The following is a 27315-nucleotide window of genomic DNA, read 5'->3' as shown; positions in this document are numbered from 1 at the left end:
CGGGGTTCGAAGAAGAAGCCGTCCCAGTTGAACGCTTGTACACTGTTGATGTGCTTGAGTCGCTCCCCGTGTCAGAGGCTGGAAATCAATGTTTGCTAGTTGCTGTGGATCCTGTTACTGCACAGCCGAGGGCCTGCTCTGCTCCTAATCACGCAGCCGCCACTGGGTTGGAAAGCGTGGAACAAGCCTGTCGTGCTAGGACCGGGGGCGGGGAGGGGGGCCCAGGCAGACGGAACCTGCCTCTCCTCCACGGGAGAACACGTGACACAGAATCTGTCTTCTCAGAGAGAGCAGAGCGAGACCCGGAGCAAATCCGTTGCCGTTATTAAGCATCACCCTCTAATCATAATGCCTGTCATGCTGTTCAGCATCTTTTAACATACATGTGTCTTTCTCCTCCATCTGCAGATCCACATAGACATCCCTCGAATGAGTCCTGAAGCGTTAATACTTCAACCCAAAGTGACAGAGGTAAGAGCTGGGATCCGGAAGTTCCCTTTCTTGGAGGGAGATGGGTACCCACCGTCCTAGTGGCTCTCCCCATGGCAGGTGTGGGGACGGCCCCTGGGGACAGAATCGCCAACCGGAATTGCTAACTGTTCTTTAACTATTTTTATTGTGCAGTACTGGTGTGTACAGAAGAACTTAGCTGGAGTTGTGTATGTAGTTTACACTCCCGAGTCCACCACCCAGTTTAGAACCGAGACGCCCACTCCAGTGAGACTGATAGTGTGGAAGCCACCTGCTGTTCTCGCTCGTCTCCAGGCCCCTCCCCAGGAGATGACCTCTCTCCTGACCTGTATCTGCGATTCTTCACGCCTTTAACACATGTCACGTGACACTGGGAAAGCCGTGTTCTGGAGCCGGATCATTCCTCTGTGTAGTCTGATCTCTGCAACTTGGCTTTTTTCATCTACATTATTTTCTTAGATTCGGCTAATCTCTGTGTCTAGTTGTTATTTAAATATTCCACACGTTCTGTTGCCTTTTTTCCTGTTGGTGGACATTTGGGTTGTTTCTGTGGTTTGCTATTGGGAATAGTGTTGCCTGGAAGCTGCACGTACAGTTATGCAGATGCCCCCTGGCAGGGATTTCTCAAGAGCATTTACGAAGAAGGAAGATTGTTGCAAGGTTGGCTGTCAGCCTGTTGAACTTTCCAGATGACGTCAGGACGCTCCCCAGTGGGTTGTCCTGATTCAGCTCTCTCCCCTGTAGAGGACCAGCCGTCCTGGTGCTCATACCCCTGCCAGGTCTGGGTGTTGCCAGGCTTCTCAAGTTCTGTCTCTGGTGGGCATCCTTCACTTTCCTTTCTCTGATCACGCATGGAGTAAGCATCTCTTCGTGTATTTATGTGCTTCTGTGTCCCCCTTCAGGGAAATGCTTGTTCCCGCCTTTGCCTGATTTCTTGTGTGGTTGATCTAGTTGTTTGTTGGTTGTTGATCTTTATATATTAGGGATTCTAATTCTTTGCAGTTTGTATATGGCAGATTCCTCCTCCTACTCTGTGGCTTGTTTCTGACACTTTCTTCTTGATGGCTGTCGTGATCGGAAGTTCTCAGTTTTCGTGGCATTGAACTTACCCATCTCTTCTATTAGGGTTAGCTTCCTCAGATCTTTTCCTACCCAGACATCCTCAAGCCATTCTCCCTCCCTTATTTTCACCTCAAAGTTATAAAGTGTTAGCATTCACACCTGTTTTAATTCATCTGTATCTGATGGCTGTGTGTGCTGTGAGGTGGGAATCCAGCTTAACGTTCTCCCGTGGTGGCCGGTCCAGCTTATCTCCCCACGTTTGCAGTGTCCCTCTGTTCATGCCATTTTCACATTTGCGGAGATCTGGTCTCTGTTTTGTCCCAGTATTCGAGTTACCTTCATTCATTCAGCTTCACCCTAAGTCTCAGTATTTGGTAGGAGGTGTTCACACCCCCTCTTCCTCTTCAGAAGTGATCAGGTCATCTTAAGGCTTTGCTCTTCCACGTAAGTTCCAGAGTCGGGGGGCCAAGTTTTTCTATCTTTTTAAAAAATATTTATTTATTTTCCTTATTCCTTTTTGGCTGTGTTGGGTCTTAGCTGTGGCGTACAGAATCTTTTTGTTATGGCATGTGGTCTGCTCAGGCTTCTCTCTAGTTGCGGCACTCGGACTTCTCTCTAGTTGTGGTGTGCGGGTCTTCTCTCTCTAGTTGTGGTGCACAGGCTCCAAAGCGTGTGGGCTCTGTAGTTTGCGGCACGTGGGCTCTCTTGTTGAGGCACGTGAGCTCAATAGTTCTGGAGTGTAGGCTTTGTTGCCCCGCGCCATGTGGGATCTTAGTTCCCTGACCAAGGATCGAACCCGCATCGCCTGCATTGGAAGGCGGATTCTTTACCACTGGGCCACCAGGGAAGTCCATCTCTCTCTCTCTCTCTCTCTCTCTCTTTTTTTTTAATTGAAGTATAGTTGATGTACAATATTATATGTCACAGGTGTACAATGTAGTGATTCATAATTTTTATTCCATTTATAGTTATAAAATACTGGCTATATTCCCCGTGTTGTACAATATGCCCTCGTAGCTTATTTTATACCTAATAGTTTGTACCTCTTAAACCCCTCCCGTGTAGTCCCTCTCCCCACTGGTAACCATTAGTTTGTTCTCTATATCCGTGAGTCAGCTTCTTTTTTATTATATTTACTAGTTTGTTGTATTTTTTAGATTCCATTCTTATTGGTTTTTAACGTGTGTTTGACTTGAGATTGGAATTGCACAGAATCTATAGGTCAATTTGGGAGAATTGACATCTCTATGAAATTTAGTGTTCATTTTCATGAACATGCTAATTCCCCATTTTTTAGGCCATTCTTTAATGCCTTTCAATGAAGTTTTAGAAGTTGTTCCATAATAGGTCCTGTGTACATTTTATTAGATTTATTCTTAGTTGTCATATTTTTTGTTGCTATTATAAATGGCATCTCTTTAAAATTGAATTTTCTTGTTGTTTTAAATGTTTGTTTTGCATCTTGATTGCTCCAGTAAATGCACTTTTAAACTTTGATATCTCTTGTCTGTGCAGTAAGTTTGTTAAAAAGAAATTCAGGATTATTAAAGCCAAAGTGCTTTTGATTACAGAACACAAAAGGAGAAAATTGGTTTTCCACAGAAGTAGTCATTTTGAGGTGCTGGACGGGCGTCTGCCGCCCCCTCGGTGGGGAGGTCGTCGGCGGTGCATCGGCTGCTCCCTGTGCTTGGCTTTCTCTTCGTGGTCCAGGTTGGGGCTCCAGCTCCCTCCCTCACGCTTGCATTCCAGCAGTAGGAATGCGAAGACACAAGACACAAGACACAAGACACGAGGGAGAGGAGCAGCCCCTCCCATGACATAGGTTCTGAGAGAAGCTGCTTGTAGTGCTTTGGCTCGTATCCTACGTGCTTGCCCTTGGCTGTATAGAACCAGGAAACGTGACTCTGATTTCACTTGGTCTTGTGCCCCTATAAAGTCTGGGCTTCTCATGACTCGGGAAGAAGGGTTTCTGCCGTAAGTGTTTCCCCCAGTCTGTCCGTACTTTGGTTTATTCGTCCAGCAGGTGATGCCCACTTCTGCTCTGGATGTCTTTTCCCCCGTCCCTTCCCCTTCCCCTCCTCCCTCCCCACTGTCCTCCTTTTCTCCTGTCAGCATTATTGACGGCTAAATGACACACAGGAGAATTCACCTGTGTTAAGCATACAGTCAGATTAGTCTTGACACCTGTGTGTAGGAATGTACCAGCCACTGGGATCATGGTGTGGACACTTCCACCGCCCTGAGAAGTCCCCTCGTGTCTCTTTGCTGTCAGTCTCCCGTCCCCTCCCCCTGCCCCTGGCAATTGCTGATCTGCTTTCTATCCCTAGACTTTTGCTTTTAAAGCATTTCACAGAAAGGGAGTCATACAGCTTACAGACTTAGCGAGTGGCTCCCCTGACCTGGACAGGGCGTGGACGTTCAGCCCTGCTGTTCACGGCACCGCCGAGCAGGGCCGTCTTCCGGGTATGTGTTTGCCCAGTCACCAGTTGGTGGGTACTGGGGTCCTTGCCAATTCTGGGCCATTACAAAGTACATTTGCTCTAAACCTTCACGTATAAATCTAGGGAAGGCATCTGTGTTTTCCCCTCTCTGGTAAGTGCCTAGGTGTGGAGTTGCTGGGCCGTATGGTATGTTTATACACTTTCTAAGAAGCCTCCAAGCCCCTTTCCGGGATGGCCGTGCCGGTCCGCCATGCTTGGGGCGCCTGGTCGCTCCACATCCTTTTGTCGGTTCTTGGGACTTGCCAGCCTTTAATTTTAGCTGTTTTAAAAGCAGGTGTGTCGCGGGCTGTTACGGGGTCACAATTCGCATTTGCCTGCTGACTGGATGTCGAGCAGCCTTTCATAGGATGATTCGTCACGCTCAGAGCTTCTTTGCTGAAGCGTCTCTTCCATTTTTCGCTCACTTAATTGCTTGAAAAACCTTTAGCCCGCCTGTCCCCTGGCCTCCCTTGGACCTTCTGAGTCAGACTCCTGGGGTGGAGCCTGGAAATCCCCACCTGAAGGGAGGCCACCGAGGGAGGGAGGGTCTTTGCGGAGGTAGGACCTCCTGGGGTAACCGCTAGAGGCTGCGCCACCTGACCTCCCCAGGGACCTGGGACCTGGGGCCCAGCTGCTCCTGGGTTGGGGCTGCTCCCCGCCTGTGCTCTGCTCTTCTGTTTCCGCTGCATCTGAGCAGACCTTCTGTCTGTCTCGTTTTCAGTCCTCACGCAGGTGCCTCAAGCGGCGCACGGCACAGAGCAGCTGTGAACAGGTACTTGTTTCGTGAACAGCTGTCTGGATTCCGCCTTCTCTCACCTGTGACCTCAGGTGTCTGGTTCGGAGACGCTGTTCCCCACGACCCTGGCTGGTGTCCCAGCCCCTCTCCCCGGCTTTCACGCACGCTCTGGCTGTCTCACGGTGCTTGTCGTCCAGTAGGATTTGTCTTCTTGTTGGTGAGGTCTCACCCCCACTGTGCGTCAGCTCCCTGGGAGCAGGGCCGTGGCTTGGTGCCTGGAGCGTTGCCTGGAGCCTCATGGGACTCAGGAGGTTTTGTTGAAACCAGTAATTAATCTTTTTATCCAGCGCTGTTATTTGAAAGTAAAATTCTTAACTTTTTTGCCACTTGCTCTTTTTATCCTCTGTCCGCCGTTGAATAAACTCAGCCTATTACTTGGGAGAACACGGACTGGGACCCAAGGCCCTCTGGCCCTGTGATTGGTGCAGGGAGCTCATGGGAAGAAGCTCTTTCAGATTTCGCAGCTGGGCCTTTTCACTTGATAAGTTCATCATCTGTGGGGTCACTTCTCCGTAATTGTTATATTATCTACCCTCTGGTTATCTGCTTCTTAGGGCTGTTTCACAAATTAGGGAAAGTAGATGCTTTTTCCAATTAGCCGTGGAGAAGTGATGTCTCATTACATTTAAACAGACACAGAGGATAATGAAACACGCAGGCCTTTTAGACACATTATGTACCGTTCTTCCAGTTGGTGTGATGAGTTTTCCGTGGCCCTGAAGGATGGTCATTTTCCAGGAGGCAGGTGCCAGTGGAGCACAGACGTGTTCATGCTGGACTCCTTCCCCGACTGTGAACTTTCTGTAGACAGACTTCCCGACCGGAGCCTTTGCGTGGAGAAGCGTGGGCCCCGCGGTGGACGGGAAGAAAAGCCCGCTTCCGAGGAGCAGGCGTTGGCTCTGTCCACGAGGATCCGGGCCAACCTGAAGAAGGTTTTGGCATTTGCACGTGCCGTTCCTCTGCCTGGGGGCCCCAGCCTACTCTGCTCGGCAGCCCCCCGAGCTTGCCAGCACCCCCTCTCCTGCCCTGGCTGGCCCACCGCGCCCACGTGCTTCCCGCGTGTTGTCCCGTGTCTCTGTCCCCTGAGACTCAACCAGCCTCCACGCTGGTTTTGGCCCCCTCTGGTGCCTAACGGACATTGGTGGGCTTGGGTGGGTGAGTCAGCTGTCTTGCTGGGATTCCGGCCGTGGCTGTCTCTTCTCACATTGCAAGCTCCCCAGGGCACGGCCTGGGTCTTTCTTCTCCTGGGGCCTGGCATGTAGCATGGTAAGCGCTTGCCAGATGTTGGCGGGACGCATGCGTTAAACACGCACTCCTCCTGGTGTGAGCGTTCTGTACCGCGGGGCCCTGAGCCTGGGGCGCTGCCGGGGCTCAGTGCTCTGCGAGTCCACGTCTTCTTTCTCCTCCTCTCTTCGTTCGGTCTCATAATTCATCTTTTTTTTTTTTTCTTCAGAGGTGGGGATGCATTTGTGAGAGCCTGAGAGATACATATTTGTTATAGAATCAGTCCATTAAACTCTTCTGGTGTATATTTTGGGGATCTAATCCATAGAGCTTTCCTTTTTTTGTCCTTTTGGTTTTATGGTAAAATAGAGCAGAAAGATTTCTATAACATATATGTCCAATTTAAAGAAAAAATTAAAAATTAGCTTCCATATACCCACTGTCAGGCTGAAGAAATAGAACCAGACTGGCGTCATTGAGGTACCTTCTCTGTCCCTCTGCAGCTGTGTCCCTGTCCCCCAACAAGTAACTGTTCCCTTGAATTTTGGTTAATTATTTTCTTGCTTTTCTGTATGGTTTTATGACACGAGTTTATGTGTGTGTGTGTGTGTGTGTGTGTGTGTCTGTGTGTGTGTGTGTGTTTCGCCTGTTTTTAATCTTTGTTTTTAGTGGAATTGTGCTGTCTGTACTCATTTGCCATCACTCTTTACATTACAGAGTTAAGGTTCTAAGCTCCATCCACCGATGCTTGTCGTGTAGTTCATTTTCACTGCTGTGTAGTATTCCCTCATGTGTTCCGTGGTTTATTGATCCAGTCCAGTGTTGATAAGCATCTGGGTTATGTTCGTTCTTGTGCTTTTTCTCAGAATGTTGCCGTGAGCATTCCGAGTCCCTGTGCACAGGTCTGAGGGTTTCTCTGGGGGGTGTACCAGGGAGTGGCCCCAGGGGCCGGTGGTGAGTGCCCAGTGCTGCCCCCTCCCCTGCACTGGGAGCTGTGAAACCGAAAGGCTCCCTGACTGCCTGGGTCTCAGGGTGCTGTTCACTTCCGATCCTTTCACTGCTGATCACGTTAAGTATTTTTTCTTAGGTTTCTTAGGCCATTTGATTTCCTCTCTTGGGAAATGCTTCTGCCCCTCTTTCTACTGCATCTTTTTGTTTGTTAGTTTATCCTCCTGATTGTAGGAGTTCCTGATATAATCTGGATACTAATTCTTTTTTGGAAACATATGGATACATATATCTTCTTTTAGTTAGTAGGCTGTTTCTTCACTCTCCTTGGTGTGAACAGCAATTCCTAATTTAACAAAGGCAGTTCAGCAGTCTTTTCCTTTATGATCAGGCCTTTTTGCGTACTGAGACGTCCTTTCCAACCTCACGATTTCAAAGAAATCTTATATTCTAAGAGTTTTAGAGTTTTGCCTTTTACCTTTAGGACCGTAATCCATTTGGGATTGACTTTGCACGGAGTTTGACACAGCAGCCCCATTTCTTTTAAAATCCCCCACGTGGATAAGTGGTTGTGCCCCTTGCCCTCATGAGCTATCATACAGCAGCTGTGTGTGGGCTCCTTCTGGGCTGGCGTCTCTTCCCCTGGTCTGTCCACCCATCCCTGTGCCGTCTTCATCCTGTCTTGGTTACATGGTCTTGATGTCTGGTAGGACAGGCCACCCAGGCCTGGCTCTTGTTTCTGGGCTACTCATGACCTTTTGCTTTTGAAGGTAAATTTAAAATCGTTGTATTTCATAGAAATCTCAGAAATTACATAGAATCTGTTGAACAGTTGGAGAAAGTTAACACTTTGTTTTTGCATTTAGTTATTCTGATCTTTTAAACGACCATACCTCCTTAAATATATTACACAACTTACTAAATTTATTCATAGATACGTTTTAAGCAAATAGCGTTTTTACAATTTTTAGTGGCATTGTCTAATTTTTTATTGACAGTATATGGAAATGCAGTTGACCTTTGTAAGTTAATTTTGTATCTGGCAAACTTACTAATCTCTTTCATCAATTCTAATATTTTGTGTGTAGATGTATTTGAGTTTTGAAAGAAGTTAATCATATTACTTATGAATAACGATAGTTTGGTTTTTTTCTTTCTGTTCTGTATATACATGCTTGGCTTTTTCTTTTCCTGCTGGCCAAGACTTCCACTGCAGTATTGAATGTTAGTAGTGAAAGCAGGCATCCCGGTGTCATTCCGATTCTGAAGAAGTCTTTTAACATTTCTTCTTTGACTTAGGATGTTTACTGTAGACTTTATAGATGCCTTATGTTAAGGATGGTGCCTTGCTTTTCTCATCGTTTTAAAATCCTAAATTCCTGTTGAGATTCATCATGTCCTTTCCCACGTGTCATCGAGAGGAGAATAGGTCTTTGCTCCTTTATCCTGTTGATAGGTAGATTTTATCAGTGGGCTTCCTAGTATCGAGGTGACTGTACATTCCCGAAATAAATCCAAATTGGTCAGGGTGGAGTTTTTTTACTGCCTCGTGGGATTAAGTGTCATAACATCTCATGTGCCGAACCGCCAGGAGGGGAAGCCTGGCCTCTCTTTAAATGGAAAAATGCCCTCTGACCAGCGTCTGATTCCTCAGTTGTGCTTTGATACGTTGTCCCGTCAGCTGTGCCGAATATTTGGTCTGGTGACGTGTGTGACACTGTGACGTTTTGTTCGAAGGTGTTGTTTCTTTTCTGTACTTCAGTTTTGAGTGTGATGAGACGTCTGTGCTTTGCTAACCTATGCAGACAACTGGCTTGAGCGCAAGATGTGGGACGTAAATCCCCACGTTTGAAGGAGGTGAAGGTGGCGTAATCACAGCCAAGTGTGGCGTTGTTGCTTGTTCCGAGAGCGCTGCGTTATTCATTGTGTTGTAAACCTATATTCAGTGTATGCTTTATGTGGTATCTGGGTGCCTGTTAATCTACATTTTACATTTGTTATAGACTGTTATTCTTGTTTCATTCATCAGATGTTATAATTCGTACGGGGGAAGGTTCCCTCAATCCTGCTGCAAGCACTTGTGTTGTATGTATCTCTTCTTTCTGAGCCCACACGGCTCCTGGATCTCGGGAGATATAAATCCCACAGATCTTCTCAACAGAGCTGTATGTTTTGCAGCTCCTCTCGTAGAAATTAACTCCACGGTGCTCTATACGCTGTGAAGTCGTGTTGCCGATGCATATGGTAGAATTATGATGTTTTCACATTTCTGGAATCAGATTTTTTCCCTAAGTGATCATGAGCACAGCGACATTTTCAATTTCAGTTTCAATATATTTCATTTCTTAGAATACAAAACATCTCAGCTCCCCGAGTGCCCTGAGTTACTGGCATCCTGGTCCTGCCTTGGGGGCATGTGGAGGGCCTGTGGTAAGGTTTACACAGTGAGGACAGAAAGAGCTGCCAGGAGGGGGCCTCCTGAGCCCCTCCCCAGAGCCCTCTGTGGGAGAACGCTGGAGTTTTTTAGGAAGAACCTGGCATGACGCGCAGGTTTCTGAAGTTGGGCAAGCAAACTGGGGATGCCTGTCGCATTTTCATTTTTTTTTAGCCCTGATGGTAATCGTAGCAAGTATTTTAATTATTGTCGTTGAGTATAAATTGCTCTGTTGTAGAAAAGATACTTCAGGAAGAGTTTAAAGTTTGAATGACTTTTAATGAATTCTTCCTCTCTAATAAAGACAAGAGCGTCAGGAATGTCAACAGAACTTTAAGAGCGAATAATAACCAGTGCGTATCCATCGCTAGAGCCGTCTTGGATCGTTCTGTGTTTTCATTAAACACATCCACACACGGAGGGCATCCTTTCTTTATCGGCAGATAATACCGCTACTTAAACCCACAGCACATTCATTTAAATGGGAGTTAATGTGCTGTGACAGGTCTGACCCCCTCTCCGTGTCTGTTATCTCTTGAACTCCCCTGCGTCTGCTAATAACAGTCTTGTGCAAGTGAATGCATTGTTTTCACCTTTCCTGTGACAGCTGTTAATGAAATACCTGGATTTTGGACATACCGAGTCGTGGGGACCGTGGCCCCTGAAGAAGCGCCAGTGGCCAACTGCTGGGCACGTGGTGGCTGCGGTGGGCCCCGTCCTCGGCAGCATGCGGCGGAGGCCCTGGGGCACAGAGTCCGTTTGTGTGGTGCCAACCCTGCTCCCGCTGTGCGTGGCCTTGGGGAGGATGACCTGGAGGCAGGGCCGTCTGTGGGGACACGAGTTTGGAGGGGACACCGAGCTGCTGAGGCCAGCCGGCTCACGGTCTGGGAGGCCTCTCCTTCCTGACCTGGGCCTTCGGGCGCCTTGCGGCCAGGAGGCCCGCATCCCCGGCTGGCCGGCACCCCTCCCTGGTGCACCTGTGGCCTAGCTGCCTCTGCCGCCGCCTTTCCCCTGGGCCCGGGGTGCTGGGCTGACTGCACGGTGAAGCCCCGCGGCCCTGGCTAGAGGGGGCTCGTCCTTGCAGGGGGGCTGCAGGGAGGGTGCAGACTGGGCTCCTGCCGCGTGGCCCGCCCGGCCTGTGCCATCCCAGGGTCCCCCTCCGTCTGGAGTCCTGGCCTGGGGCTGCTGGCTTTTGACCCCTGATGTCAATGACCCATCACCTCTTCCCACTTTGTCTTGGGGGACTCAGAGCGGCTCTGGCCTCTGGTCTGGCCTCTGAGCCGGGCCTGAAGTTGCTCTGAGGATCTGGGCATGTCGGAGCCCTTGGAGACGGGGGTCCCGGCAGTGGGCTGGAGCCGGCTGTCCCCACGTCGGCCCTCCTGGGGCTGTGCCCGCTTGGTGAGGTGGCCTGGGTGGGGAAGGAGGAGTGGGTGTCCTTTGTGAGGTTCCTCTCTGTCGTTGTAGCTGAGACTCGGTATCAGAGGCCCTGGAGAATCGGATGGGACCCGGGGAAGGGGGCGGGGCAGGAGGAGAGAGTGTGCTCCCCGCTGGCCTCTGCAGACACGCCGGGGGACCCTGTGTGTAACTCGTACCCCTTAAAGCATGTTACAGTTTGGGGAAAGCGGTGCACAATCAGTGGCTTATGTTTTGTTTTGTTTTGATTTGTTTTTTAACCAGTCTGAGAGCAAAAGCTTAGAAATGGCTCGATGCATTCATTCTTTGCAAAATAACCGTGCCATTGTTTGATGCAGGTGTAGAAGTCCCTCAGCACGGGCCGCTCTGCGCTGGGGCCGGGATTGCTGTTGCTCCGTCAGGGTCTCCGTGTCTGATCTGGGGAGAGCTCATTATGACGGCAGCGAGGGCAGGGCACAGTGACCTCAGGGGAGCCCTCCCTTCACGCTGCTGCCCGAGTGCTCGCACGGTCGGAGCGCCTTCCCGGGCTGCGTGGCAGCCTTGCTGGGAAACGAGCCGAGGGGCTTCCAGAGGGAAGCAATGGGGACCCCGGGGCCCATGGGCCTCTGTCGGATTAATGGGTGGGGGAGTTTTTCAGTGACGCTAAGTGACTTCGGCTGAAATCAGTGCTACTTTTTGTGATTTCAAAGCAAAAGCAAAGCATGCTCCTATGAAGTGATTTAAGACAAAAGATACAGAATAAATCAGTCAGTGAAAAGGAAACAACAAAGAAGAAGAAACGCTGCACCCTTGCAGCTCGGCTGTGGTTTCGATGGCAGGCGGCGGCCTCCTAATCGGCATCACAGCCTGGTCTGTCGTGACTGCCTCTCTGCCCACAGCCTTTAATGAGTAAGTTAACTGTGCCGCCGATGGGTTTAGGTCTGTCCCGGGCGTCCTTCAGCAGCCCTGTCTCCCGGGGCCACCGAGTCTAGTGTCCCGCTCCCGTCCCACTGGCACCCGGGGAGAGGGTCCGGGAGCAGGGATGGGAGCGGACAGAGCCTGGAGGCTGAGCCAGCCGGACAGCTCAGGGCGGGCACGCAAGGGGCAGACGTCGGAACATGTGGTCTTGGCACATGGGTCCCGGAGGCTGGAGCTGAGGGGGCCCGGGGCACGGCCAGGGGCACGAGGGAGCCTCGCTGCCTTGCGGATCCTGCAGCCCCTGCCCCAGCCAGCGCCCTCCCTTCAGCCCCCCTCAGCTATGGGCAGGTCAGGACTCGGGGTTCCCCCCCATCCTTTTGGGTTCATGTTTTCCCAGTGTCACCAGGCATCCTCTCTGTATGGAGATCTCTTCTACATTATTACAGTCAGTGGAGTTTTTTCCTTGGAAGTCTAGACGGGGCTCATCTCTGTCAGCTTCTGCCTGCCCCTCAGCCAGATGCTGCTTCCTGTTTGGGGCTGGGGTGGCTGGTCCCAGAGCAGGGCTGGAGGGGACGCCTGGGCCAGGGGACTCGCCCGCGAGGGCAGGTGCGGGGCCTGGGACGGGTGGTTGGCTTGTCTGGGGCGGAGCCTGCCTCGGCCTCCTGGTGTCCTCAGCACGGCAGGACCGTTACCATTGGTCCTTGTGATCTGTGAAAACCTCAGGTTGAATTTTTCTTATTCATTACTTCATAAGAGGAGGATGACAGTGGACCCATGATTCCTAAAATATTTGAAATTACATAGATCATTGATCCTGTCTAGAGAATTGTTCATGTTATGCGTGGGGCGTATTAAATTTGGATGTACATACTTGCTTTGTGAAAGGGGTAGAAGGGATGGAGATGGGTGATTTGGGGGGAGAGGAAGCTGCTCCCTGAAACTGACAAAGATAAGCTCTTGGAAGAGAGAGGCTGAAGGAGATTTAAGCAAGTGGTTTACCTTTTCTTCCCCCTCTCCCGCCCAGGATGCATAAAGCACGGGAGTTGTTCTTACTTCCTAAATTAATAGCTACTGTTACAGGGAAATAACGTGCAAGAAGGCGAGAGGCTCTAGGTGCAGCCTGCTGGCTCTGATTACGTGAGGAAGTAGGAGCGCTTGCCCAGAGCAGATGGCAGGTGAAGGGCACGCAAGCGTCAGAGCCACTGGGGGTGTTATTTATTGGCATCGAAGCTGTGAGGGCTCCAGGTCTCGGCAACGGCCGGGTGCCTGTGTGGCATTGGGGCACGTGGGCATGGAGACGGCTCGCAGGTGGCATGGTCCCCGAGGAGGGCGCGCGGACCCGGTGCTGGCGGACAGTCGCGAGTGCTTTGCCTGGCCTCCTGTGGTAGATTCTGTTCACTCTCGGTCCTTGACTTGTGGCCTGGAAGCAGGGAGACCTGTGTGTGGATAAACAGAAAGTTCTCTGTACGTGGAACCAGGCCGTCTTGCGAAGGCCGCTGACCCCGCTCTTCAGCCACGCGTGGCGCCTGAGCCCTGCGCCATCCTGCTGCCTCTTGCCGTGGCTGTCTGTCTGTCTGTCTCTCTCTAGGAGGCTCCTCTTGTTGCCTCCTTCCCTCTGAACAACTCCTCGTCAGCCTCACAGCCCTGTTTGCCGTCGCCTCCTCTCCGAAGTCTCCCTGCACCAAATGCCCCCACCTCCTTCCCCTCCATGGAGCTGAGTCTCCCCTCCCAGGCCATTTCCCATCTTACACAAGTGGGGGACCTTGATGTCCTGACTGGCTGGCATCTGAGGAGCCAGGTCTGGAGCACTGCTTCATGGAGAAACAGAATGGGAAAAGCCAGTCCCAAATCCAGGAGACACCCCGGGTGTCGTCTGTCCAGAGAGACCCCAGGTGGGAAGGTCCAGGTGCCCCCTGATGGCAGAGAGCTTACAGAACAGAGGGGAGCGAGGGCTGAAAATGGAGGGTGGGGGACCTTACTCATATACACGTCCATTCAGCCAATGGAGCTCCATTCAGCTACATGCCAGGACCGAGGGCACGGAAGTGAGCGAGATAGAAGACCCTTCCTGGGGGGCGGGGCTTCCGTGGAAATGGGCGGGGCTTCTGTGGAAATGGGCGGGGAAGAGGATCTGCCGCCTCAACGGGGGCGTAAAGGATGCTGTCTTCTGTGAGAAGGGTTTGAGCTAAGATCTTATACTGAAAATCATGGTGGCCATGGGAAGTTTGGGAGAAGGGCATTCCAGGCAGAAGGAACAAGTAAGTGCAAAGGCCCCGAGGTAGAGACAGAAGTGGGTGCAGTGTGAGGGGACCCGGTGGAGGCCACGAGGGGTGGTGGAGTCACGGCTAGGGGTCTGCTTTTTCCCTTAGAGTCAGGGAAGCCCCGGGGCTGGACGTGTGACCTGATGTGTTCGCACCTCAGCAGCCCCTGCGCCGCTCCATGGGATGGTGAGTACAGGTGTCAGCAGGGCGACCAGCCAGGAGACCGGGGGCCGCTGGGCCTGCCGCGGGGGCCTAGGTGAGGGATGGAGGTGCCTGGGGGGCACGGTGCTGCCCATGCGATCTAGACCTGACCTCAGGGCCTCATGGCCCCAAAGCCACGTCTCTGTGGTGGCAGAGCCGGGATTTGCACCTGGTTTGCAGACCTCCAGGGACGTGCTCTTCTCGCCGCCGCAGCCTGTCTGCCGCCTTAGAAGCCGCTTTCGTTTTATGCTTGAGGCACCCGGCCCTTTATTTACACATTACTGGGGTTAAAGTTGTAAAAATGTAACTTCCAGGTTATCCAGAGAGATCAGGTAGAGTTAAATCTAAGGGATTTGAACTGACAGCTTGCCTTAGCTAATAGGAACTCTGAATTCTACATTTTTCCTCAAAATAATACAGTGCACCCTTTCCAAGCGCCTTAACATCAAGGCTGGCGCCAGCTGCCAGAGGCCTAGATGGCTGGTTTCTCTCCTTGTGGACGGCGCCGTGGACGTGCCTGACCTCTGCCTATTCCCTGAGGGGGATGCTCAGCGCCCCCCCCCCCGCCCCCCGCCCATGCCCTGCAGCCTGGCTCCGGGGACTGATGGTTCTGGGGTTCTCTCTTTGGGTTCCTTGTGGAGTGTTCGGGGGAACTAGTTCATCTCAGGGCAGCCTGCTCTGGACTCCCCACAGGAGAAGCTGGGCCAGTGGAGGCTTTGCTTTGGGCCTGAGTCAGGAGCCCCGGCCAGCCCAGCCCCCCTGCAGCTGTCTCAGGCCTTTTCCGGCACCAGGAACAGTCCATTCCAGTCGCCTGCACAGGTGCTGAATTGTTTGCACTGGACAAGACTCGAGCGCCCCGGCCATTCCTCTCAGGGTAAAGCCGGCCACGTCATCTGTGCCAAATGGCTTCTCTTGGTGCCAGGGCCGCCGAGGGCAAAATGGCATTCATGCTTGTGAGCAGGTTTAGGAGTGTGTGTGTGTGTGTGTGTGTGTGTGTGTGTCACAAGCCCTCTGAAAGTGTGAGGCTTGTTAACGGACTCCCACGGCTTAAATTACCACTTGCCAGGAGGATGAGATTGCAAAGGAGGGGAGGTCTCTGTGCTCTGAGCTCTGGCGTGTCCTTCAATCCACATGTGCACGCTCTCTCTTTCTCTCTCTCTCTCTCTCTCTCTCTCTCTCTCTCTCTCCCCCTCCCTCCCTCACACACACACACACACACACACACACACACACGCACGCACGCACGCACCCAAACCCCTGCTGCATGGACGGCTCCCTGCTGGACCTCAGGCAGGTGCAGATAGAGCTGATGCAGACTTTCCTCACCAGGAGCTCATAGTCTTTTCTGTGTCTTTCTTACTATAAAATTCTAATTTCTTGGTCTTCTCTTCTTTTTCGATTCATGTATGAAAACAACTCTTTTATCCTAAAGCATAGCAGTGGTGGCCCTTTCTAGGCTGTACAAGGCCCCCATTTAGTCAGACCAGCAGGGTGGAATCCTGGCTCTGCTGCTCACAGGCTGTGTGACTTTGGGGAAGTTGCTTAACTCCTCTGTGCCTCAGTTGTCTCCTCTATTAGTTATGTCTTGCTTCATAACAGCATTGCCACAAACCTAGCTTAAAACAACACGCATTTATTCACATTTGTTGTCTCAAAGTTTCTGCGGCTCAGGAGTCTGGGCAGGTCTTAGCTCAGGATCTCCGCAAGCTGCAGTCAAGGTGCTGTCTGGGCCACAGCCTCATCTGAGGCTCCCCTAGGGAAGGGTCTGCTTCTAAACGGCCCTGGCTGCTGGCAGAATCTGGGGGCTTGTAGGCTGCAGAGCTGGGGATCTCGGGTTCTTGCTGGCTCTCAGCCCCACTCAGTTCCTCGGCACGTGGCCCTTTGCATGTGCAGCTCATAGCTCAGAAGCTGGCTTCGCGGAAGCCAGCAGGGGAGAGTGTCTCCTGGCAGGCTGGGTTATGATATTTGGATGTAATCCTATCCCCTTGGCTGTATTTGGTTGGTTAGAAGCAGGTCACAGGGCCCTGCTCAAACTCCAGGGGCGGGCGTCCCAGGAGGTGTACAGGTGGACCCCCTGCCTGCCGGTCATCTTTGGCAGACTGTGCAGCGTTGGATGGAGGTCTGCCAGGGCCCCAGTGAGCGAGGAGATGCTCAGCTGACCTTTGCTGCCCCTCCTGCCCTCGTGTGGCCAGCCGTCCGGGCCTCCCATGCCTGTCACTGCTCCTGCCTGTTGCGTGTAGCCCCCGTCCACCCTCCCCTGCTCCTGGCCTGCAGGGCTCCAGGCCCCTACGGAGCTTCATGACGAGCAGTCCTGGGGTTCTCCTGCCAGCGGAGCCTGGGCTGAGGGTGCCTTACCCTCCCAGCCTGTCCGCACCCAGGCCGCCCCCTGCACGTGCAGCCCTGCCGCCCGTCCCTGGGCTTTCCTCTTGTACACGCGGCCGGGCGGGGCCGTGGCTGCTGCATGTCTGACCTGTGACTGAGAGGTGCTGGGGCCCGAGAGGGGTCCCCCGCAAGGACCCCGCCTGCTCGTGTCCTCTCGGCTGCCCGCCACCCTGGCTTGTGGGGTGCTGCTCCCCGCGTCACCGGGGGTGGTGAGCCTGATGCTGCAGCGTGAGGACTCACCACCTGGTGCTGTCTGTGGGAGACAGCAAATGGCGAACGTCGCTGAATGATTTTGGTCTTTTGATCTTACTTATATATTCAGTGCTGGCTGGAAAGCTGTTGACTTAAAATGACAAATGTGTATGGATAGAGAGCATGAACGTGTTGCTCACTCAGCAAACATTTACCAGGTGCCCCTGTTACAGGTGCTGGGCCGAGCTGCCGCCTGATGAACGGGTGGTTCCGTTGTGGCTCAGTTGGAAGAACCCCAGTGGACGAGTGCTAGGGTGGGGTTTGGGCGGTGGCCTGGGATCTAGGGCCGCTCGTGCCCTGGTTGACCTCCCCTGTCTGGGCGCCAGGCCCCTCGCTGTAAATGCTGGAGCTGGTGGTGACTTGGGGGTGTCTAGACCACAGGCCCGGTGATGTGTAGGAATGTAGGCAGTATTCGGAGGGGTTGACCTCCTTGGGTACAAACATGCTTGGCTTTGCAAGGTCGGCCCGTTTGGAAATGATGTGAGTCATCCTCTGTTGGCACGCTCGCTGGTCCAGCCTGCGCTGGTGGGAGGCCCAGGAGGGCGGCGAGGCCTGGCCCAGTGGCAGGAGCCCGGGGTCGGGGAGCTGGCGGTGGGTGCGTCACTGAAGGGAGGCGGTTCGGCTCAGTAGGGACGCTCTGCCGGGTGGGGGACCCGGGAAGGCTCCCAAGCAGGAGCGCTTGGCTCTCCCAGCAGGCTGGGAGGCACAGGTGGCAACACAGTCTCCATCGAGGGCTGGGGCTTAGCTGGAAGCCAGGTAAACAGGGGGAGGGACAGGCTCTCTAGGCAGTGAGCCCGGCAGGAGGTGTCAGCCTGGTGGGCTCAGCGCAGCTGGAATCTGGGAGCTGGGCGGAGAGGAGGAGAGGACCGTGAGGCAGGGGCCGGACACGGAGGCGCCGTGTGTGTGTGTGTGTGTGTGTGTGTGTGTGTGTGTGTGTGTGTGTGTGTGTGTGTGTGTGTGTGTGTGTGTGTGGTGGAGCCGGCGACGCTCTTTAAGCCATGTGCACGTGGTGTGTGTGCGTGCGCGTGGCTGAGGGCGCTGTGTTGCGCTTGGCGAGATCCCTCTCCTGAAGGAAGGTGGAGGAGAGGGTGGCGTGAGTGAGTGTGTAGCGGTCGGGAGAGAGGCGGCCCCCGGGTTGTCGGACGGCTGGCGGGGGCAGGGGTGATGGAAGACGCCGGCCTCCAGATGCTGATTGGTCTCCGGGGGTTTAAGAGGACATCTGTCATGTCACTGACGTGTGGAGTCCAAGAAGTAATACACGTGAATGCATAAACAAAACAGACTCACAGACATAGAAAACAAACCTATGGTTACCAAAGGGGAAGAAGGGAGGGGGAGGGATAAATTAGGAGTATGGGATTAAGAGGTACAGACTACTATACGTAAAGCAGACAAGCAACAAGGATTTGCTGTATAGCACAGGCAGCTGTATTCAGTATCTCATAATGAGCTATTCAATATCGTGGGAAATAATCTGAAAGAAAATCCATTAAAAAAACCAACCAAGCTCAGAGATGCAGAGAACAGATTGGTGGTTGCCAGAGGTGAGGGTTGGGGTGTGTGTGTGACATGGGTGAACGGCGTCAGAATGAAACAAAAAGTCTTAGGGCTGTAATGTACAGCTCGGAGAGTACAGTTAATGATATTGTATCCCGTCTTCGAAAGTTGCTAAGAAACTAAATCTTAAAAGTCCTCATCACAAGAAAAAGAATGTATAACGTGTGTACGGTGATGGATGTTAACTAGACTTATTATGGTGGCCATTTCCCAATAGAGTATTTACAGATATTGAACCATATGTTGTACACCTGACACTAACATACTGTTATATGTCAATGATACCTCAATAAAAAAAAATGACATGTGGGAAATTTAGAGCATCCATCCATCCACTCCCTCCCTCCCTCCCTCCCATGCACCCTTCCATCCATCCGTGTGCCCATTCATGCATGCGTCCACCCCCTGCCCATCCACCCCTCTGTCCCTCCATCCCTGTCTCCTTCACTGATAGGCTGGGTGCTCCTGTGCTGGCTGGCCAAGTCCAGGGCAGCCACATGCCGTGGTTACCCAAGGGGCTCGGAGGAGCAGAGAGCATCCTCTGGAGCCAGCTCGTGGGGTGGGACTGAGCCCAGGGGTTGGTGACGTACTTCATATTGCTTGTGAGTCTATAAAAAATTAAGATAACTGGAATTTTACAAAAAAATGAAACCCATTGGTATTTTCGTACTAGAGATTGAAAAGTATTGATAGTGTATATTTTAAGAATGTGTACATTTAAAAGTTTCTGATGCGTTCACTTTTTGCTTCACCAGCTGTTCAATTTTCTTTCAGATTTTTGAAAGGATATTGTTTATATGGGCCATACGTCACCCTGCCAGTGGATACGTTCAGGGGATAAATGACCTCGTCACCCCTTTCTTTGTAGTCTTCATCTGCGAATACATAGGTAAGACCATATCATGCTGTTTTCTTCTCACAAACATTAAACATGGACTTCAGTGGCCTTACGATGTTGCTATGCATAATTATACCAGTACTGAAATTTGCTATTAGTTTTACTGTTATTAATGACAACTGATATTAGAGAATAGTAGTTTTCTCATTGATGCCAGCTTTAAAAAAGTCTTTAAATCCACATGCCCAACTACTGAAGACATTAAGATGCAGTTATTATTATTAATATCTTCCTTTTACTAATATATGAGGAGAAATGCAGTATATATGGGGAGTCTAGTTTTGAGTTAACGGTCATCAGAGCACTGGCTTTAATGGTTTGGATTGAAATGGGTAAGGTTAAGGTGGCAGAATATTAGTTGAATGTTTTGCTTACAAGCTAAAAACCGAATCTTCTTTAATTGCATTTGTGCAGCAGTTCATCACCTTTCTGCTTCTGATATACTAGTAGCATTTAATTTTATGGAAATATTAATTACATGCAAAATAATTGGTTTAATGGGCATTTAGGTTGGGTTGTGCTGTTTCTCTGTGAGTAGTGCATATTTTTTCTTCCATTTATGTTGCAGCAGCCAACTGTAATATACCTTCACCTGGTTTATATTTCAAGTTTAAAAACAATTCTGATAACACATGTGCAGGATCTGCTTTTTAATTCATCTATGGATAAAATCTAAATGCCACGGGAGGGGTTTACTCTTTAGTTGTAGCATTTTTTTTAAAACTGATATTACTTTGTCTTCATGCGAACCTTCCTGCCTTGGTGTTTGTTGGTTTTTTCGCTTGTGTTTTAGCCATTTCAGTTTCTGGTCAGCTTCGATTCCATCGTTGTTGTAATCTGGAGGGTGAGGTTGACTCCGGGGCAGATGTGATCCTCTGAGGATGAGAATGTACCCACTTGGTCCGTTTTGTGGCCACCCCTCTCCCAGCACTGACGATTTCATGGGAGTCTCTTCATTGCTAAGCAACCAGCGAGCACGGGCTGCTCCCCCCACGTCTCTTCAGCAGGGACAGGTCACTCCTGAGAGCGCTCCTGCCTCTCTGCTTCTCCCTCTCTCATCTGACAGATAATGAAAATGTTCTTAATGATCCTAGAACAGCAGGACCTCTGTCAGTAGACTTCAGAGCTGTTAATTGAAAGAAGAAGTTCAACTGAGATGTGATTAGAGAACTGATATTCCGTGTTAAATAGACCGTTTAATTAATGTGGTAAATAAGTTTGCCTTAATGAGTCTAGCAGCAACTTACATTGTAAGGCCCAAGCGATCCATTGTGCGTTTGTCTGAATGATCAGCAAGCTAGGACGAAGGGACATGACCGTGATGTTAATTGTCCGGAAGAGAGAAAAGCTGGAGGAAAGAGAATCTGTGTTCAAGTGGTGCCTTCGGTTAGAGACTCAAAGAGACTCCCCTTGCCTTCCGCAGCCCTGACCGCACACTCCCGCACGCACGCACGCACACACGCACACGTGTAGCGGCCCGACTGGCCTCCTGGGGCTGCCAGCAGCCCAGGTCTCCTCCTGGGACACAGTGTCTTCAAAATGCAAGTTTGGTGCACGCACACGTGCATGCACGCTCGGGCACACACAGACACATGCACGTGCACCACCGCCAGCCACAGCCTCTCCAAGTAAGTGTGGAACAAATCCCCAACTAACCTCGGGATGGAGCCCATGGTCTTGGGTGGGCCCTGGAGGTGCCTGTCCCCCCCAAGGGACGGCTGGGGACGGAGGTCAGGAGAGCTCTTGGGACCCTGGAGGTGGGGTCACGGTGTGCGGACTGTCCAGAGGTGGAGGTGGGAGAAGATGGCCATGCAAGCGGTGCTGAGGCCAGCGGGGGGAGCCCAGGAGCTGAGTGTCACTCTGGGAGGGTGCCCTGTGCTCGGAGGCGGAGGAGGGCTCCGTGTGGCGAGGTGCGGCTCCCGGCTGGGAAGCGCAGGGTTGGGTCCAGTTTCTTTCTCTCTAAGCTCCGCTGAGCCCGGGGGTCCTGATGTCTTGGTTTGTGCTGGAAGGAAGGAGGGCCCCCCTAGCCTTGAGCCGGCCGCGTTTCCCACCGCCCTTTGCACTGGGGCCCCCGACGGCTGCTCGCTGGTCATCCCTAGTTGGTGTCTGTGCCTGTGTGTCCCCATCAGGCCGACCTGGAGACGGGGCGCGGGCCCGCGGCAGCGCCCGGGGAGGACAGCCGTTTGGGCAGAGCTCCTGAGTCTTTTCGCCGTGTGTTGTATTTATGTAGTTCAAAGCACATTATGTATAAAATCGTTTCATGCCTTTTCCCCATTTAACCTTGTAACATAAGCTCATCCCTATATTATTAAGAAATCTTTGTAAAGATCGTTTCCACCTCCTGCACATAATATTCTGTTGAGATAATGTAGCATAATTCATGAAACCATTCTCCTGTCGTTGGATTTTTTTAGTTTTCTTCCCCCCAGGCGTGGCGCAAGTTTTAAGTAAAGCCTGTGTTTTTCAAACAGGGACTGCCACGTTCCTTTGAGCAATGTTAAATGTGATTTAAGATCAAGAGCCATTATTCGGTCACCTTGAGTCCCACAGTTTAAGTAGAGACATCTTTTACTTGAACCAAGTAATTTCAGCACAGCGAGAAACGGAGAAGCACCCCCTCCCCGTCCTCTGTGCTACTTAGACTTAGAAACTACTCTGGCACTTTGGACCAGCTCTTCGGACGGACTGAATGAGGGTTGGGCGCATGGGACGAATGCCGGTGACGAATTTTGGAAGATGAGGAGTATTTTACAATTGATTTTCATTATCAGAATGTGTAAGCTCTGATTGATTTGATTTTATATGTCATTTTCTCGTAAAATAAATTACTCTTGAAAGCTAATACAGAAAGTGACTGGCATAAACAGTGTATTTGCTTATGAACATTACGGGTATTTATTTATTTATTTATTTATTATTATTTGTTTTGCGGTACACGGGCCTCTCACTAATGTGGCCTCTCCCGTTGCGGAGCACAGGCTCCGGACGCGCAGGCTCAGCGGCCATGGCTCACGGGCCCAGCCGCTCCGCGGCATGTGGGATCCTCCCGGACCGGGGCACGAACCCGAGTCCCCTGCATCGGCAGGCGGACTCCCAACCACTGCGCCACCAGGGAAGCCCCATGGGTATTTATTTTTATGCTCCTGTTTGTAAATCAGAATCTCAAAAGCACAGGTTGTTTTTAAACAGGTTAATTTTGCCCAGAGAAGACATTTTAGCACGTGGTTCCTGGAGATTGGGACGCGCTGGAATTGGATTTGGTGTGCGGTTGGCAAGGGGCGCAGAGGAGAAGTGATGCCAACCAGTCGGGACACAGAGCAGAAGTGATGCTGGGAGTTTGCTGTCAGCTGAATGCCAGTGGCGCCGCCATTCTTTTGCCTTTTCCACTGTCAGTATGAATTGGGCTTCGAGTGACAGGGAGAGAAGAGCTGTTGCTCATTTCTCATTGATAAGTTACAGTTTTAGAAACAGTTGTTTTAATTTTCCTTGTTTGCATTTAAGTTTTCCCTCATTGCACTTTGTTTTTTCCATGTGTTACCTGAACCAAGACTGCTTTTAAATGCATCCTTACCTGGCTTCCTTTGGTGTTCCTCCCACCTAATGTACTTTTGGGGTCCACAACTCGTCTCAGAAACATTTTAAAGACAGAAACGAGCGCATCTGCATACAGGAGGCTTCCTGTGGCAGTTCTGTTCCATGTGGGGGGAGTGGAGAGCAGAGGGCCCTGGCAACGCCAGTGGGTCAGAACCAGAGGGTGGGGCTGCTGTCCGGCAGCCCCTGAAATGACAGGAGCAGGCTGTATGCTTGCAGAGCCCGTGACGTGTATGTAGTCAGATTTTCTACTTAAAAACATCTTGAGGATGGTCAAAATAATGGACTTATTGAAAAATTGGAAAACTCATTAACAGTATAGCTCCTTGTCCCAGAAGCCGTCATTGGCACGTTTTATTAATTTCCTTCTGGTCTTTTGTCAATATACTTTTTACACTGCAGCAGTTATATTATGCATGCACATTCTAGTGTTGCTTTTTGTTTAATATCTACTAAACATTTCCCAAAGTCATTAAGCACTTAAAAAACGTCTTTTTAAAACATAGTGACACACTCCTTTCAATAATGGGTAGGAAAACTAGACAGAAGATCAACAAGAAAGAAAGAAAACTAAGCACCTGAAAACCCCTAGACCTAACAGACATGTACAGAGCAGTGCACCCATCACAGCAGGATCACATTCTTCTCAAGTGCACACGAAACATTCTCCAGGACAGACAATACGCTAGACCATAGAACAAGCGCCAGTACAGTTGAACGGGTGGAAGTCATACAAATTGTGTTCTCTGACCACACAGACATTAAATTAGATATCAGTAACAGAAGGAAATTTGAAGAATTTGACAAATACGTGGCGATTTTAGAACACAACCATAAAGGAGCAATGTGGGGACTTCCCTGGTGGCTCAGTGGTTAAGAATCCGCCTGCCAGTGCAGGGGACACGGGTTCGAACCCTGGTCTGGGAAGATCCCACATGCTGCAGAGCAACTAAGCCAGTGCACCATAACTACTGAGCCTGCACTCTAGAGCCCACGTGCCACGACTACTGAAGCCCGCGCACCTAGAGCCTGTGCTCCACAACAAGAGAAGCCACTGCAACGAGAAGCCCGCGCCCCACAATGAAGAGTAGCTCTTGCTTGCCGCAACTAGAGAAAGCCCACACGCAGCAACAAAGACCCAACACAGCCAAAAATAAGTTGAAAAAAAAAAAGATTAAAAAAAAAGAAGCAATGTGTCAGAGAAGATATCACAAGGAAAATTACTTTGAGATGCATGAAAATGAAAACACAACACACCCAAACTTACGGCATGCAGCTACAGCAGTGCTCCAAGAGATACTTATATTAAAAAAGGACGTCTCAGGTCATTAACTTGAGATTTCAATTTCAGAAACTAGAAAAAGAAGAGCAAGTTAAAGCCAAAGCAAGCAGAAGGAAGGAAATAAAGACTAGAACAAAGTAAATGAGGTAGAGGATACAAAACAGTGGAGAAAAATCAATAAAACCAGTGCTGGTTCCTCAAAAATATCAACAAAGTGTTGGCAAGCCTTCAGCTAGCCTGACCTAGGAGAAAAGGGGAGAAGACTCAAATGACTGAAGTTATGAGTGCTTTTAGAGATGAACAGCACTAAGGAAATGCTGTGAGCAACTCTCCAAATTCGAGAATGTGGACGAAAAGGAGATCTTCCTAGAAAGGCACAAATGACCAAAACTGACTGTGATGGTTAATTTTGTATAAATTCGACTAGGCTGTGGCGCCTACCTATTTGGTCAAACACCAGTGTAGATACTGCTGTGAAGGTATATTCTAGATGTGATTAACATTTAAATTAGTAGTCTTTGAATAAAGCAGATTACCCTGCCTAATATGGGTGGACCTTATCTAATCAGCTGAAGGCCTTAAGAGCAAAGGCTGAGATTTCCTGAAGTAGAAGAAATTCTTGTTAAGACATAGAAATCCTGCCTGAGCTTCCAGCCTGCTGGCCTGTCCTACAAGTTTCAGACTTGCCATTCCCCATTATTGTGTGAGCCTGTTCCTTAAAATAAGTTTCTCTCTCAATATAATGTAATATAATACAGTATAATATAGTATAATATAATATGTACATTTATTTGTCAGTATCTACATGGATATATACAAGAACAATGTATGTAGGAGATTAAATTAGTAATTTAAAAAATTCCAACAAAGAAAAGCCAAGGATCATGTGACTTCACTGGTGAATTCTCCCCACATTTAACAAAGAATTAACACCGCTCCTTCACAAGCTCTTCCAAAAATAGAACAGAGGAAACGATTTTCAGTTCATTCAATGAGGCCAGTGTTATCCTGATACCAAAATGGGAGACAAAGATATCCCAAGGAAAGAAAGCCAGAGACTAGTATTCCTTATGAAGATAGATGTAACAATCCTCAACGAAATACTAAGAAACTGAATGTAGTAGCGTAGTAAAAGAACAAATGCGATTTATCTCAGGAATTCAAGGTTGGTTCAGCATAGGAAAAAATCAGTCAGTGTAATACACTATACTAACAGATTGAAAGACAAAACATCGTAATCATCTCAGAATGATTGACACAGAAAAAGCTTTTTGACAAAATCCAACACGCTTTCACAATAAAAACACTCAACAAACTGGGAATAGAAGAACTTCCTCTCTAATAAAGAGCGTCCACGAAACACCCACAATTAACGTCATACTTAATGGGAAAGACTGAACGCTTTCCCCTTATGATGAGCAGCAAGACAGGGATGCGTGTGCACCGCACTTCTGTTCAACCTTATACTGGTTCTAGCCTGGGCAGTTAGGCAAGAAAATGAAGCAAAAGACATTGAGAATGGAAATGAAGAAGTAAACTGCCTCCCTTTGCAGGTGACATGATCTGTATATAGAAAATCCAAAGAAATCTACTAAAAAATTATGAAAGCCCACAAGTGAGTTCACCCAAGGTTGTGGGATAGAAGGTCAAGGTAGAAACACCAGTTACATGTCTATACACTTGCAGTGTACAATCTGAAAATGAAATTATGAAAACAGTTCCATTTACAGTAGTGTCAAAATGAATAAAATGATCTAAATTTAGCAAAAAGAAGTACAGTATTTACTCTGAAAACTAGAAAACATTGTGGAAAGATATTAAAGAAGATCTAAATAAACGGAAAGACACCCCATGTCGTGGACTGGAAGACTTAATAGTATAAAGATGGCAGTCCTCCCCAAATTGATCTAAAGAGTCTGTGCAGTCCCTGTCAGAACTGTAGCCGAAACTGACAAGTTTATCTTTAAATTCCTATGAAAATTTAAGAGACACAGAATAGCCAAAAGAGTCTTGAAACAGAACAAAGTTGGAGGATTCACACGTCCTGATATCAAAACTTACTACCAAACTACAGTAATCAAGAAAGTGTCATTCTGGCTTATGGATGGACATGTAGATCAATGGAACAGAACTGAGAGTCTAGAAATAAACCTTCATATTTACAGTCAGTTGCTCTTTGACAGTGACGCCAAGACAGCCCAATGGGCAAATGGTCTTTTTCAACATATGGTGCTGGGACAACTAGATATCAACATGCAAAAAAATGAAGTTCCATCCCTGCCTCTCACCATACACAAAAATAAAATGAATCATGGACCTGTATGTAAGAGCTAAAACTACAGGACTCTAATAAGAAAGCATAGGAGTAAAGCTTCACGGCCTTGGGTTAGGCCATGGTTTCTTAGATATGACACCAAAAGCAAAAATGACAAAAGAAAGAAATAGGTGAACCGGACTACATGGAAATGGAAACTTTGTGCTGTAGAGTCTCAAGAAAGGGAAAAGACCGCTGCAGAATGGGGGAAAATATTAGCAAATCATCTACCTGCTAAGAGACATAGCCATTATATATAAAGAACTCTCATAACTCAATAAGATAGTCTAATTTTTAGAAACGGACAAAGCATTTGAATAGACGTTTCTCCAAAGAAGATAAGACAAATGGCCAATAAGCATGAAAAGATGCTTGACATCATTAATCCTTAGGGAATGCAAACCAGTCACAATGAGATACCACCTCACCCCCCCTAGGATGGCTGAAATCAAAAAGAGGAGCAGTAAGAGAAGTTGGCAAGGATGTGGAGAAATTAGAAACCTCATGTGTTGCTGGGGGCATCACACTAGCCGAGCAACTTTGATCAACAGTGTGTGGCATCTCAGCAAAGAGTTAAACCTAGAGTTACCGGCAAAAGCCTGCCCAGGCACGCACGGGGGCACTGTTCCTTTCAGCCAGTGAAACCCAAACCCCAGCCCAAGTGTTCGTCAGCTGATGAAGGTGTAAATAAAGGATGATCTACCTGTACAATGAAGTAACTTTCAGCAATGAAAGGGAACCGGAGGACCGAGACATGCTGTAACACGGATGGCCCTTGAAAACGTCATGCTCAGCGAAAGAAGCCAGCCACAAGAGGCCACGTGCTGTGTGATTCCGTCCATATGAAAGGTC

General features: G+C 49.6%; 1 protein-coding gene across 5 annotated transcripts in view; it reads left to right on the top strand.

The window, feature by feature from the left end:
* The window catches only part of TBC1D22A (TBC1 domain family member 22A), a 385336-nt gene that overhangs the window by 112077 nt on the left and 245944 nt on the right, over positions 1 to 27315 (top strand). For all 5 annotated transcript variants that reach the window (XM_060306130.1, XM_060306125.1, XM_060306128.2 and 2 more), the window contains exons 7-8: positions 409 to 471; positions 19153 to 19267. In XM_060306130.1, coding sequence (XP_060162113.1) covers positions 409 to 471; positions 19153 to 19267 — 178 coding nt within the window. The remainder of the gene's footprint in view (positions 1 to 408; positions 472 to 19152; positions 19268 to 27315) is intronic.

This window comes from Globicephala melas, chromosome 10 (genome assembly GCF_963455315.2).
Source record: "Globicephala melas chromosome 10, mGloMel1.2, whole genome shotgun sequence".
NCBI classification, from domain to species: Eukaryota; Metazoa; Chordata; class Mammalia; order Artiodactyla; family Delphinidae; genus Globicephala; species Globicephala melas.
The sequence above is the reverse complement of the archived record's forward strand: the minus strand, read 5'-3'. Positions and strand labels throughout refer to the sequence as shown.